Source organism: Dendrobates tinctorius, unplaced genomic scaffold (assembly GCF_039654945.1).
Source record: "Dendrobates tinctorius isolate UK_male_01 unplaced genomic scaffold, ASM3965494v1 ptg000063l, whole genome shotgun sequence".
NCBI classification, from domain to species: Eukaryota; Metazoa; Chordata; class Amphibia; order Anura; family Dendrobatidae; genus Dendrobates; species Dendrobates tinctorius.
This window is the reverse complement of record NW_027361731.1, coordinates 31580401-31594241: the sequence shown is the minus strand read 5'-3', so window position 1 is coordinate 31594241 and position 13841 is coordinate 31580401. Positions and strand designations below refer to the sequence as shown.

The window sequence follows — 13841 nt, the reverse complement described above, 5'->3', positions numbered from 1 at the left end:
CCGTTCACTGGTCCAACGTCGTTCTTTACACGGTGTGCCTATTCCCTTTATCTCGTCTCTGTTGCGGTGAATCTGTCAGGACCACCCCCCTGTTGTTCTCTCTCCTCAGTCCCCCTGGTCTGGATTCACCTCACATCGCACAGACCGTCGCAGTCCTCCTGTCACTGCGGCTCCCCCTGGGGACTGGAACTTTCTGGAACCCTCCCTCAGTATTTATAGCTAACCCGGTTCCTTGAAACTGTCACTGTAACCCCGCCCCCCATGACCAACGGTTTCTAAAGCCCTAAGCTGATGTCAAGTCCTTTGCTCACACTCCTCCCTGCCATCTAATGGTCAACCCAAGGTACTGCACGTCCACTACACTTTCCTAGCTGTTTCCCCACTGTAATAACCGACACCTACCTACACTGTGCAAACCTTTCCTTCTTCACTCTGACTAGTCCGTCTGTCCGTCAGGTCACCTTCCCTACACTTGCACCGCACACAGCCGCCACATCCTCTCCCGATGCAGGTCTCGGTCAATCACCTCCCGCAGCCGCCGGACAAGGGATCAGCCCGGGCTGTATTGGCCGCAGGTATCAGTGCGCGGGGCCCGGCGGGGAGCAGCCAGGTATTAGTGCGCGGGGCCCGGCGGGGAGCAGCCAGGTATCAGTGCGCGGGGCCCGGCGGGGAGCAGCCAGGTATTAGTGCACGGGGCCCGGCAGGGAGCAGCCAGGTATCAGTGCGCGGGGCCCGGCGGGGTGCAGCCAGGTATCAGTGCGCGGTGCCCGGTGGGGTGCAGCCAGGTATCAGTGTGCGGGGCCCGCCGGGGAGCAGCCAGGTATCAGTGCGCGGGGCCCGGCGGGGAGCAACCAGGTATCAGTGCGCGGGGCCGGCGGGGTGCAGCCAGGTATCAGTGCGCGGGGCCCGGCGGGGTGCAGCCAGGTATCAGTGCGCGGGGCCCGGCGGGGTGCAGCCAGGTATCGGGGTGCAGCCAGGTATCAGTGCGCGGGGCCCGGCGGGGTGCAGCCAGGTATCGGGGTGCAGCCAGGTATCAGTGCGCGGGGCCCGGCGGGGTGCAGTCAGGTATCAATGGGCGGGGCCCGGCGGGGTGCAGCCAGGTATCAGTGCGCGGCGGGGAGCAGCCAGGTATCAGTGTGCGGGGCCTGGCGGGGTGCAGCCAGGTATCAGTGTGCGGAGCCCGGCGGGGTGCAGCCAGGTATCAGTGCGCGGGGCCCGGCGGGGTGCAGCCAGGTATCAGTGTGCGGGGTCCGGCGGGGAGCAGCCAGGTATCAGTGTGCGGGGTCCGGCGGGGTGCAGCCAGGTATCAGTGTGCGGGGCCCGGCGAGGTGCAGCCAGGTATCAGTGCGCGGGGCCCGGCGGGGTGCAGCCACGTATCAGTGTGCAGGGCCGGCGGGGTGCAGCCAGGTATCAGTGCGCGGGGCTGGCGGGGTGCAGCCAGGTATCAGTGCGCGGGGCTGGCGGGACGCAGGCTGGGCAGCAGAGCCCTCCGTGATGTTGTTGAGCTGCATAATCCCAGACACAAGGTGAGTGGGCCCCCCTCCCGATGACTGTAGGGGCCGGATTATCACACAGACCCCGCCCCTCTCTCACCTCCTCCATGTACAGCAGCCACATAACAGCCTGGTCACATGGGCATGACGTCACGGAAGCTCCTGTAGTACACCGTGTAATAGCTTCCAGTTCGTTCTCCTGCCCCTAGGTGTCGCTGTCCACTGTTGGTATAAAAGGAGCGATGTGAAGGGGACGGCGCCATTTCTGATCACAGCTGCGATGTAGTGAGGATGCAGAGGAGGGTAGCTGAGCTGTGTGAGGGCGGGAAACTTGTCTGTGACGCCATTACACAGCAAAGCCGAGATAGCAGACAGCACTCCTTGCTGTGAATGGCGTTAGTGGGAATATGGTGTAGGGTTTTAGTGATGCCATGAGGTGAAATTACCTCACAAAAGATGGTTCCTGTGAAGAAAGTCAGTCAGAGCGGTGTCTGAGCGCTGTATACGGACAGTAATCGTGTCAGGAGATCTGTAGTGCTAGTTTAGGGCTCCACGATAGCAAAAAAGCACAGAATCTCAATTTTCTAAGATTTCCTGTAAAAAGTATGAAGAAATGCGCTGTTATAAATCAGGAAACCGCGGAGATGAGGGGAAAATGCCGCAGAGGAGAAAAAGTGATCGTAAATGATCAATATCAGCATCAAATGATGGCACCGGAGTGACCACACTGAAATAATGAGTAATTACAGAGATCCTCCAGGAGCGAAGGAGGCGACGAGAGGAAATAACAGCGCAAAAGACAGAATAGAGGCAAAAATCAGCAATTTATGGGTAAATTTCATCAAAATACTGAAATAAAGCACGAAAAATACTAAACCTGAATCATAAGTTTATAAATGGCAGAAATAACGGGGATGTGAGAGAAAATGCCGCGCCGAGCTCCATAAAGTGTCTGAAAATCACATTCAGTCTAAATAAGATGGAATGAAGGAACAGACGAGGCAGAAAATGATCTTATAGCTCCGTAATACAAAACATAAACTAAGGAAAACAGCGCAACACTGACGACAGGAACAGGAGGAGAAAACACATTATACAACACAGAAAGAAGGCTAGATGTATTCTGATGCGCACTTTGCCTTCTCCAAGAAGCTAAAAACTAAAAACATTACAGAATATAAGAAGGGAAGAGATTATACAGAAAAAATATAAGTAGCTGTGAAGCGCCCTTATGTCACAAGGCAAATCCTCCAGAAACCTGCAGCAAATAGTGCACCAGCCGTCCGTGTATACGTCCTGCACATTTACTCTATATCTGTATTATACGGCATTACTACTTACACCTTAGGCCTCGATCACACGATGCTTTTTCTCGTACCAGTGTATCCGTACTTTTTGCGGCTATCGCTCGTACCTATAGGGCTGTGTGCACACGTTGCAGATTTGGTGCGTTTTTCGGCCCGCATTTGTGACAAAACCTGGCGCCAGCAAAGTGAATGAGAAGCCTGACGTGTCGTGCACATGTTGAGTATTTTTTGCAGTTCTGGTGCAGAAAATAATCTGCATGTCAATTCTCTGCGGGTTTGCCCCACGTTTTCACCATTCACTTCACTCAAATCAGGCAAAATCCCATGGTTTGGAGTCTCTGGTTGAAAATGTATTTCAGAACCTAAAACACCAGCCTGATGGTGCGGTTCTGGGGTATGAGGTTGTTGTGCAGACATCTCCAAATCAAACGGCCTCATTGAGAAAAGCACATCTGTCTTGTTTGTTTGGTCCCACATTCCATCCTGGAAAATAAAAGATTGGTTGGCTAGTTAGTGGGACAGTGTATATGTTTGCCCACAATATTGGGCAGGACAATGTGTGTTTGGCTGTGGCCACAGGAGGAGCTGGTGCTTGTGGGTGCAGGCTGTGAGCCACAGAAGGAGGTGGTGCTGGTGGATGCAGGCTGTAAGCCACAGGAGGAGGTGGTGCTGGTGGATGCAGGCTGTGACCCACAGGAGGAGGTGGTGCTGGTGGATGCAGGCTGTGCTCCACAGGAGGAGGAGGTGCTGGTTGGTGCAGACTGTGAGCCACAGGAGGAGGTGGTGCTGGTGGGTGCAGGCTGTGAGCCACAGGAGGAGGTGGTGCTGGTGGATGCAGGCTGTGACCCACAGGAGGAGGTGGTGCTGGTGGATGCAGGCTGTGAGCCACAGGAGGAGGTGGTGCTGGTGGATGCAGGCTGTGCTCCACAGGAGGACGTGGTGCTGGTTGGTGCAGACTGTGAGCCACAGGAGGAGGTGGTGCTGGTGGATGCAGGCTGTGAGCCACAGGAGGACGTGGTGCTGGTTGGTGCAGACTGTGAGCCACAGGAGGAGGTGGTGCTGGTGGATGCAGGCTGTGCGCCACAGGAGGGAGGTGGTGCTGGTGGATGCAGGCTGTGGCCACAGGAGGAGGTGGGTGCAGGCTGTGAGCCACAGGAGGAGGTGGTGCTGGTTGGTGCAGGCTGTGAGCCACAGGAGGAGGTGGTGCTGGTGGGTGCAGGCTGTGAGCCACAGGAGGAGGTGGTGCTGGTGGATGCAGGCTGTGACCCACAGGAGGAGGCGGTGCTGGTGGGTGCAGGCTGTGAGCCACAGGAGGAGGTGGTGCTGGTGGGTGCAGGCTGTGAGCCACAGGAGCAGGTGGTGCTGGTGGATGCAGGCTGTGCGCCACAGGAGGGAGGTGGTGCTGGTGGATGCAGGCTGTGGCCACAGGAGGAGGTGGTGCTGGTGGATGCAGGCTGTGAGCCACAGGAGGAGGTGGTGCTCTGCGGCTCTGCATAATAAACTTCTGTGAAGCACTTTGGGGTTCAAATTGCTCACCACACATCTGGATAAGCTCCTTGGGGAATCTAGTCTCCAAAATGGTGTCACGTGGAGGGTTTCTACTGTTTAGGCACATCGGGGCTCTGCAAGCGCAACATGACGCTTGCAGACCATTCCATCAAAGTCTGTATTCCAAACCGGCACTACTTCCCTTTCGAGCCCCGACGTGTGCCCAAACTGGTTCCCCACACATTTGGGGTTCTAGGGTACTCAGGACAAATTGGACAACAAGTTTTGGGGTCCAATTTCTCCTGTTACCCTTGTGAAAATTAAACATTGCTGGCTAAAAATCATTTCTGTGGGAAAAAAATGATTTTTTATTTTCACGGCTCTGCGTTATAAACTTCTGTGAAGCATTTAGGGGTTCAAAGTTCTCACCACACATCTAGATAAGTTCCTTGGAGGGTCTAGTTTCCAAAATGGTGTCACTTGAGGGGGGTTTCCACTGTTTAGGCACATCAAGGGCTCTGCAAACATGACATGGTGTCCGCTAATGATTGTAGCTAATTTTCCATTCAAAAAGTCAAATAGCGCTCCTTCCCTTCCGGGCCCTGCCGTGCGCCCAAACAGTGGTTTATGACCACATATGTGGTATCGGTGTACTCAGGAGAAATTGCCCAACAAATTTTAGGATACAATTTATCCTGTTACCCATGTGAAAATGAAAAAATTGATGCTAAAAGAACATTTTTGTGAAAAAAAAGTACTTTTTCATTTTTATGGATCAATTTGTGAAGCACCTGGGGGTTCAAAGTACTCACTATGCATCTAGATAAGTTCCTTGGGGATCTAGTTTCCAAAATGGGGTCACTTGTGGGGGAGCTCCGATGTTTAGGCACACGGACTCCCCAAACGTGACATGGCAACCACTAAATATTCCAGCATATTTTCCCTTCAAAAAGTCAAATGGCGCTCCTTCCCTTCTGGGCCCTGCCGTGCGCCCAAACAGTGGTTTATGACCACATATGAGGTATCAGTGTACTCAGGAGAAATTGCCCAACAAATTTTACGAACTATTTTATCCTGTTGACCATGTGAAAATGAAAAAATTGATGCTAAAAGAACATTTTTGTTGGAAAAATTAAAGTGTCCATTTTTCCTTCCACGTTGCTTTAGTTCCTGTGAAGCACCTGAAGGGTTAATAAGCTTCTTGAATGTAGTTTTGACTAGCTTGAGGGGAGCAGTTTTTAGCATGTTGTCACTTTTGGGTATGTTCTGCCATATAGACCCCTCAAAGTGACTTCAAATGTCAGGTGGTCGCTAAAAAATGGTTTTGTAAATTTTGTTGTAAAGATGAGAAATCGCTGGTCAACTTTTCCATGGTTCCAATTTCACATGGTTGAGCGCACTTGGGATCTGCCCCCAAGGCCCTGCCCATGCCCAATGTTTGGTCCGTAAACCGCGGCTAGGAGTTAGTCCCGCTTTTGTGTCCAGCAGTGATGGTGGATCTGCTGGACTTCAGGGCGCTGGATGCTTAGGTTTCCTGTCTTTCAGATGGTTCTAGGGCAACAGTGACAACAAGCAAATGCTCGAGCAGCCCTGGATAATCCGCGCCGGCAGGATGATAAGATCCGGCGGAAGATGGAACCTATGAGAAGAGAAGTGAATATAATGTAAGTGATGGGACGCCATCGGACATGATACCACTGTGCGGTCACTGTGGCCGGACGGCAGAGGAATATTATCACACAGAGGTCAGGGGTCATTGTCAGCCATCATACATGTGATAATCCCATCACTGACAGATGACATCTGCTCCACATGAGTGATTCTCACTGATATCACACAACATGGAGCCGATTCTCACACTTACCTCGTCTCTTTTTCCCCTTTTTCCCATTTTCTGTTTTTTCTTCTTCTTTACTCAGATTTGTTGCAGATATTCTTTCAGTCTGAGCTGGAAATTCTGATCAGAAAGTAAAAAACAAAACCTCAGTAATGACATATCCTAATGGGATCTGCTTTGTCTCCTGTATATAGTAGGATTGTTCTAGTCCTGTCTCCTGTAGTCCTGATAATCTGGTATTATATCATAATAGGGCAGAATAAGTCCTATATAATGTACATAATCCCATCTGAGGGGGCATTAGATGTGTCACTGATATAGAGCAGTAAGCGCCCTGTGTGCCGCCATGTGGTGCATCACTGATGAGCGATATTCTACTATAGGAGACAATGTCGCCTTATGATGATGTAGGTTATTGGATCCCACAACGTATCTCACAGAATCCATGAAAAAAGCTCCTGTGCAAAATTAGTGAAATAGAGATGCAGTATGGGCCCATGGGCAACATAAATAACAAAGGAGACCTATTACAGAAAAACCATGTGGAGATATTGGAGCCTTGAAGTCAACATTCACATTGTTGTTGCTGTAGACTTGGACATACCTGATAGTGGGGACGAGGATGGTAAGATGGTAATAGCGTCGTTGTCTCCATCAGATACGGGGACAGATCCTTTCTGCCTGTTAGGAAGAAAAAAACTCATAAATCACAAGTAAACGCATTATAAAAGGGGTTGTCTATAAGAACACCGACTATAAGGCCTAATAGGAGATATGACTGCCATAGTGGGGAAGGTCTTCTGCTCAACGCTACCTTCTACTAAGAGTGTGTGGCATGTAATACTACATCTCTCCTACAGTGTCGGCAGCACGAAAAATGCACGACCGGCCGCAGATATGGGCTGTTATCACCAATGGTTTCTGAAGCCAAATGTACAATGACCGCTAACCATGGGATGGTGGATGCTGCATGTGATATTATGGTATTTATGTCCTATATTTGGTGATGAGCTCCCAGTAATGACCCCATAAGCTACTTACTTTTTTGAAACGTTTGTGCTGGATTTTGGTGCACACTCTGGAGGGGACTCGGGATCCTCCTCATCCTCTGAGTCCAGATGTTTCTTTATCTCAGAATGATCTACAAGACATAGGTAATGAAGTGTTATTAGAGGTTGTCAGTATAACATAGTCACCATTTATACATGAAACATGGAAAACATAAAAACCATGTGGAGATATTTGAGCCTTGGAGACAACATTCACATTGTTGGTGCTGTAGACATGGACATACCTGATAGATGGAACAAGGATGGCAAGAGGAAAGCAGAATCATCACTATCAAATATGAGGACAGATTCTTTCTGCCTGTATGGAAGAAGAAAAACAAGTAAATCACAAGTAAACGCATTATAAAAGGTGTTGTCTCACTATAAGAACACCGACTATAAGGCCTAATAGGACATATGACTACCATAGTGGGGAAGGTCTTCTGCTCAAAACTAACTTTTATAGAGCGGAGCAGAAAACAAGTACCAAGAATATCTGGCATATTATACGACATCTCTCCTACAGTGTTGTGGGCAGCACTAAAAATGCATAACCATCCACAATTATGGGCTGTTATCACCAGAAGTTACTAAGGCCAAATGCACAATGACCGCTAACCAAGGGATGGTGGATGCTGCATGTGATATTATGGTATTTATGTCCTATATTTGGTGATGAGCTCCCAGTATTGACCCCATAATCTACTTACTTTTTTGAAACGTTTGTGCTGGATTTTGGTGCACACTCTGGAGGGGACTCGGGATCCTCCTCATCCTCTGAGTCCAGATGTTTCTTTATCTCAGAATGATCTACAAGACATAGGTAATGAAGTGTTATTAGAGGTTGTCAGTATAACATAGTCACCATTTATACATGAAACATGGAAAACATAAAAACCATGTGGAGATATTTGAGCCTTGGAGACAACATTCACATTGTTGGTGCTGTAGACATGGACATACCTGATAGATGGAACAAGGATGGCAAGAGAAAAGCAGAATCATCACTATCAAATATGAGGACAGATTCTTTCTGCCTGTATGGAAGAAGAAAAACAAGTAAATCACAAGTAAACGCATTATAAAAGGGGTTGTCTCACTATAAGAACACCGACTATAAGGCCTAATAGGACATATGACTGCCATAGTGGGGAAGGTCTTCTGCTCAAAACTAACTTTTATAGAGCGGAGCAGAAAACAAGTACCAAGACTATCTGGCATATTATACGACATCTCTCCTACAGTGTTGTGGGCAGCACTAAAAATGCATAACCATCCATAATTATGGGCTGTTATCATCAGAAGTTACTAAGGCCAAATGCACAATGACCGCTAACCAAGGGATGGTGGATGCTGCATGTGATATTATGGTATTTATGTCCTATATTTGGTGATGAGCTCCCAGTAATGACCCCATAAGCTACTTACTTTTCTGAGACATTTGTGCTAGATTTTGGTGCACACTCTGGTGGGGACTCGGGATCCTCCTTATCCTCTGAGTCCAGATGTTTCTTCATCTCAGAATGATCTAGAAGACATAGGTAATGAAGTGTTATTAGAGGTTGTCAGTATAACATAGTCACCACTTATACATGAAATATGGAAAACATAAGAGATCTATTACAGAAAAACCATGTGGAAATATTGGAGCCTTGAAGTCAACATTCCCATTGTAGGTGCTGTAGACATGGACATACCTGACAGTTGGAACAAGAATGGCAAGAAACAAATAGCGTCGTCGCTCTCAGATATGGGAACAGATTCTTTCTGCCTGTTTGGAAGAAGAAAAACACGTAAATCACAAGTAAACGCATTATAAAAGGGGTTGTCTCACTATAAGAACACCGATTATAAGGCCTAATAGGACATATGACTGCCATAGTGGGGAAGGTCTTCTGCTCAAAACTAACTTTTATCGAGTGGAGTGGAAAACAACTACCATGAATATCTGGCATATAATAATACATCTCTCCTACAGTGTGGGCAGTTCTAAAAATGCATGACTGGCCTCGATCATAGGCTGTTATCACCAGAAGTTACTAAGGCCAAAAGCACATTGACTGCTAACCATGGGATGGTGGATGTTGCATTTGATATTATGATATTTATGTCCTATATTTGGTGTTGTGCACATACATCAGCCTAGAGCTCCCAGTAATAGCCCCATAATCTACTCACATTTCTGAGATATTTGTGCTGGAATCTAGGGTACGATCTAGAGAAGACTTGGGATTCTCATTAATCTTCATTTGGGTAACGGTGGTAAGGAGCTACATGCGAAAGCAATAAGATATTAAATAATTGTATGTCTACCTTCATAGGTCTTTTTATACATATTTGTGATTTATTAATCACATACTTACTTTAGAAAGCCTTTCAGAAGATGTTGTAAAATTTTTGAAGTCAAGGCTCTCATTGTCCTCACTTGTGGCCTTCTCATCCTCTGAGACCAGATGTTTCTTCATATCCCAAAGGTCTGCAAGACATAGGTAACGAAGTGTTATTAGAGATTGTCAGTATAATAGAGTCACCATTTATTAATGGGAACCAATTGTCACAAAATAAGGAAGACGAGACAAATAGACACTTAGTCTAGATGACGCCTCCTTCTACTTACTGGTAAATAAGCTGGTATCCACAAGCTGAGGAACGTACTCTAGCTTTTGACTTAGAAGGGAATCAAAGTCTAAGTCAACAAGAAACGGATGACCCCTGACCTCAAAAGCTCCTCCTGGATAAAGGAAAACAAAAGTGATTCGGACATTGTCAGAGACAGCTTCATATCTGTACAGTTTATCTTAATTAGAACTAATTACACAACTGAGAAGACATGTAGGAAATAGAATGAAAATCTTAGTAGGGAGAACTATAAATGAAGAAGCTGATAGAGAAGTAATGATCCTCATGGACATGAGTGACACATCCTCGGTGTAACAAGGGAATATTGATATTATTGTATCTGTTACCTGTCCCAAGTCTATCCACAGGATTTGCTCTGAGCAGCTGACTGATGAGATCCTGCAGAAGGCTATCCACAGGATTTATACTGAGCAGCTGAGTGATGAGGTTCTGCAGCTGAGTGATGGGGTCCTGATCATCGGATAGAGTAGCTTGATAAGTATCCCAAATTATATCTCCTGTTATATAGAAAGTTACAGAAAATAAATCCTCTGTATTGGACTATAAGGTAAAGCAAAGTAATAACTAAAGCCATGTAACCAGGCAAAGCAATGATGGGATTATTCTACTTACCATCGACAATATTTTCATTCAGCCCAGTTTGGAAATCCCCATCAAATGGTGTATAGCCGTGGACAAATTCATATAATATAATGCCCATTGACCACCAGTCAATAGGTCTTCCGTAGCCTTTCTTCAGGATGACCTCAGGGGCTGTGTACCACGGGGTGCCACACACCTGGAAACCAACAGAAGATAGAGATGAGAATCGATGAAACGATTATTATGACAAGTTCTTGATATAAAAACAGAATTAGTGAAGATAAAATATCAGTGGAAAAGCTCTCTAAAAATGAAGAATGTGGGGAAGAGAAAATAGAGTTATGAGATTTGTACAGAACAAGCTAAGTTCCTGTGTGTAATGCTGACCTCCTCATCCTGGAACTCTCTGGAGATGTCCTCTGCTGATTGCTTGTAGATGTTGGTGTGTGGTATCATGACACCAACTTTTGAAAGTCCAAAGTCACTAATTTTAATATGTCCAGCAGATGTTATCAGGAGGCTGTGAAAGAGAAGATGATTTTAGCTTTATAGACTGTGAGATGATAAGGGACAACTTCCCCCCTTTGTTATACTACAGGTATGCACTTACTTCTCCGGCTTCAGGTCTCTGTGCACCACACCGTAACTATGCAGGTATTCCACAGCAAGGACCGCTTCTGCAAAGTACAAGAGGGCCAACGGGACAGGGAAATGACCCATCATGTTTAGAAGGGTCCGACAGTCTCCACCTACAGAAGAAAGGAAATATGACCGGTGAGGGGTTTATACAGCAGAACACCATGATCTATAAAGAGAAGTGAGCGGAAACATTGGGGCAGGAGAAAATATATAAGGACAGAATGTACAGAATATTAGTCTGAGGTCATAATGAAATTGTCGTCCAAGTAACTTAAGACATAAAGTGATGTCACATCTCGTCTACAGCTGGAGATACTGATGTGCTCAGTGCGGACCGACAGGGAGATCCCACACATCAATGACTTTCCGGGCACCATGGTAATAGATAACCTATAGTAAATGCTCTGTGGGAATGTAACCGTCCATGGGGATAAGTCTTAATGATGTGAGAGGTGATAAGATGTCAGCAGACATGGGCTGAATATAACAGAAGGTACGGGTCCTACCTCCTACATACTCCATGACCATACACAGGTCAGATCTCGTAGGGAAAGAGCAGAGCATGGAGGCCACAAAGGGACAATCTGCGAATGTTAGGATGTCCCGCTCCAGAAAGGCCATGTCCACTCTAATAGGAGTTTTCAGGCTCCTCTTGGTCACTTTCTTCATGGCAAAGGTCTGTTGTGATTCTTTGTGGCGCACTAGGTAGACGGCCCTGGAGAGAAGGAGAATACATGGTTTATAATAAAGCCTTATTAACAGTCTGTATACACAAGTCATTCCATGATCTTTTATACTAATGTTTAATGCCAGCTAGAAATCCACATCAAGAACCCATGAAATAACACTCCATAGATGATGGGAGGTCTGCACCACGCCACGTCTGCCCTCACCAGGTCACAGTGTAGATGAGAGAATCTACCGAAATTCATCATGGGCAGATTCCCTATAACCCACCAGTAGATAGGATTCAGTAAAAATAAAAATTGGTTAAAATTGAAAATGCTCCAATTGTAAGAAGATGGTTTTTGGCTTTCTCCACAACCCGAGGCAGAATAAATGGAGGGGCGGGAAGAAGTTAAAATTTAATTAAACACATTAGACCTCAATCCCTCCCTGTCCATCACTGCAGTGCTCCGTCCTCTGTGCCGGTCTTTGGCTGTTCTCCCTTCTGCTGCTGAGGCCGGTGATCGGACTCACATGGTCATGGTGGGGGGTGGGGGTGCAGATGTCATTACCGTCAGTATCGTGTCACCCCTCACGTGACCGTGTGCAGCCAATCACTCTTATCAGCTCCATAATGGGGCCTCAAAAAATCTAAGATCGATGCGGAGGACAGGGAAGCTGTGGTGGAGGAGGCAGCAGAAGAGCAGAGGAGGTCTAGGACCGGGGAGTGTCGTCTATTATATCATCCCTTTCCTTACAGACTGATTGGTTACAGAACAGTTCGCTCAGCGGTATATAACTGAGCTGAATAGTGACCTGGAGATGTGGACTCCGATCGTTTCCCTATGACAACACTGACTGGCAGAGCACAGAGGCTGAAGCATTGTCATAGGGAACCCTGAGAAATGGGGATTATGGGAACAGAAATCTCACCCAAAAGCTCCTCTGCCGATCAGTTTAGATGTCTCATAGTCGCTCATACGCGGCTCTCCTGCCGGGATCAATGATTTCATCAAGTCCTAAAAAAGAATAAGAAATAATACTAAGATCTAGAAGCTGCAGGAAAACATCTCAGGATGAATCTGTCAGCAGCATAAACCTAGTGACAGATTCCATTTACTATAAATACTATTCTCTAACACCATGGAGTCATCTACGCTTAGAACAGAGCCGTCCCATGGTTATATGGGGATAATACTGGACGGGTCACTCACACCCCATGATCTGGTGATACACAGACACCCCCTGTGGCTCTATAATACTTACACCGGCAGATTCTTGGATTTCCGGGATCCCACAGATTCCACTGTTGGGATTCGCCAGCGATGATAGTACTAAAATAGTGATAAAGTGATGAAGAAATAAAATAAATTAGTCGATATCAATCCTACATACATAATACCGCAACATAAGGGAGAAATAACAAGACGTCTGTAAACGGGAATAATACGGACGTATGGTGCATCCATAGATTAATGTAAGGTAAGTGGTGGCGAACCCCCAATCATCACATGAATGAGGACCCCCCACCCTCTCTGCACACTCCTATATGTAACATGTTCTGACAGGTCCCATTACATGGAGTAGAGAGTGATCTGCCATTATTCCCTGCTGTGTAATATCTGTATATAATAGGGGAACGTCCTACTCCGTCATCCCACCACTCCTATATGTAACATGTGCTGACAGGTCCATTACATGGAGTAGAGAGTGATCTGCCATTATTCCCTGCTGTGTAATATCTGGATATAATAGGGGAACGTCCTACACCGTCATCCCACCACTCCTATATGTAACATGTGCTGACAGGTCCATTACATGGAGTAGAGAGTGATCTGCCATTATTCCCTGCTGTGTAATATCTGTATATAATAGGGGGAACGTCCTACATCATCATCCCACCACTCCTATATGTAACATGTGCTGACAGGTCCATTACATGGAGTAGAGAGTGATCTGCCATTATTCCCTGCTGTGTTATATCTGGGTATAATAGGGGAACGTCCTACACCGTCATCCCACCACTCCTATATGTAACATGTGCTGACAGGTCCATTACATGGAGTAGAGAGTGATCTGCCATTATTCCCTGCTGTGTAATATCTGGATATAATAGGGGAACGTCCTACACCGTCATCCC

The 13841-nt window shown here is 46.9% G+C and overlaps 1 protein-coding gene across 1 annotated transcript; it reads right to left on the bottom strand.

Annotated features, from left to right (window-relative positions):
* Window positions 1-4703: 4703 nt before the first annotated feature.
* Window positions 4704-13170, bottom strand: LOC141094123 (microtubule-associated serine/threonine-protein kinase 3-like). Its single transcript, XM_073579860.1, has 16 exons — window positions 13104-13170; window positions 12968-13035; window positions 12635-12720; window positions 11542-11750; window positions 11007-11145; window positions 10784-10916; window positions 10427-10592; window positions 10141-10311; window positions 9792-9971; window positions 9538-9650; window positions 9353-9444; window positions 8872-8945; window positions 8603-8702; window positions 6730-6806; window positions 6153-6245; window positions 4704-5927 (listed from the first exon to the last, which is right to left on the bottom strand). The coding sequence occupies exons 1-16, from the start codon at window positions 13168-13170 to the stop codon at window positions 5830-5832; spliced, it is 1866 nt and encodes a 621-aa protein (XP_073435961.1). The 3' UTR covers window positions 4704-5829.
* Window positions 13171-13841: the final 671 nt, after the last annotated feature.

Bases quoted from the DNA above. Each gene is read 5' to 3' on its own strand.
- LOC141094123 (XM_073579860.1), bottom strand. From the start codon at position 13,170: ATGGATGCACCATACGTCCGTATTATTCCCGTTTACAGACGTCTTGTT. The intron at 11,146-11,541 runs GTAGGACCCGTA...TTTCTTCTGTAG, and splicing joins GGTCATGGAGTATGTAGGAG to GTGGAGACTGTCGGACCCTT. The intron at 10,312-10,426 runs GTAAGTAGAATA...TCTATATAACAG, and splicing joins GAATGAAAATATTGTCGATG to GAGATATAATTTGGGATACT.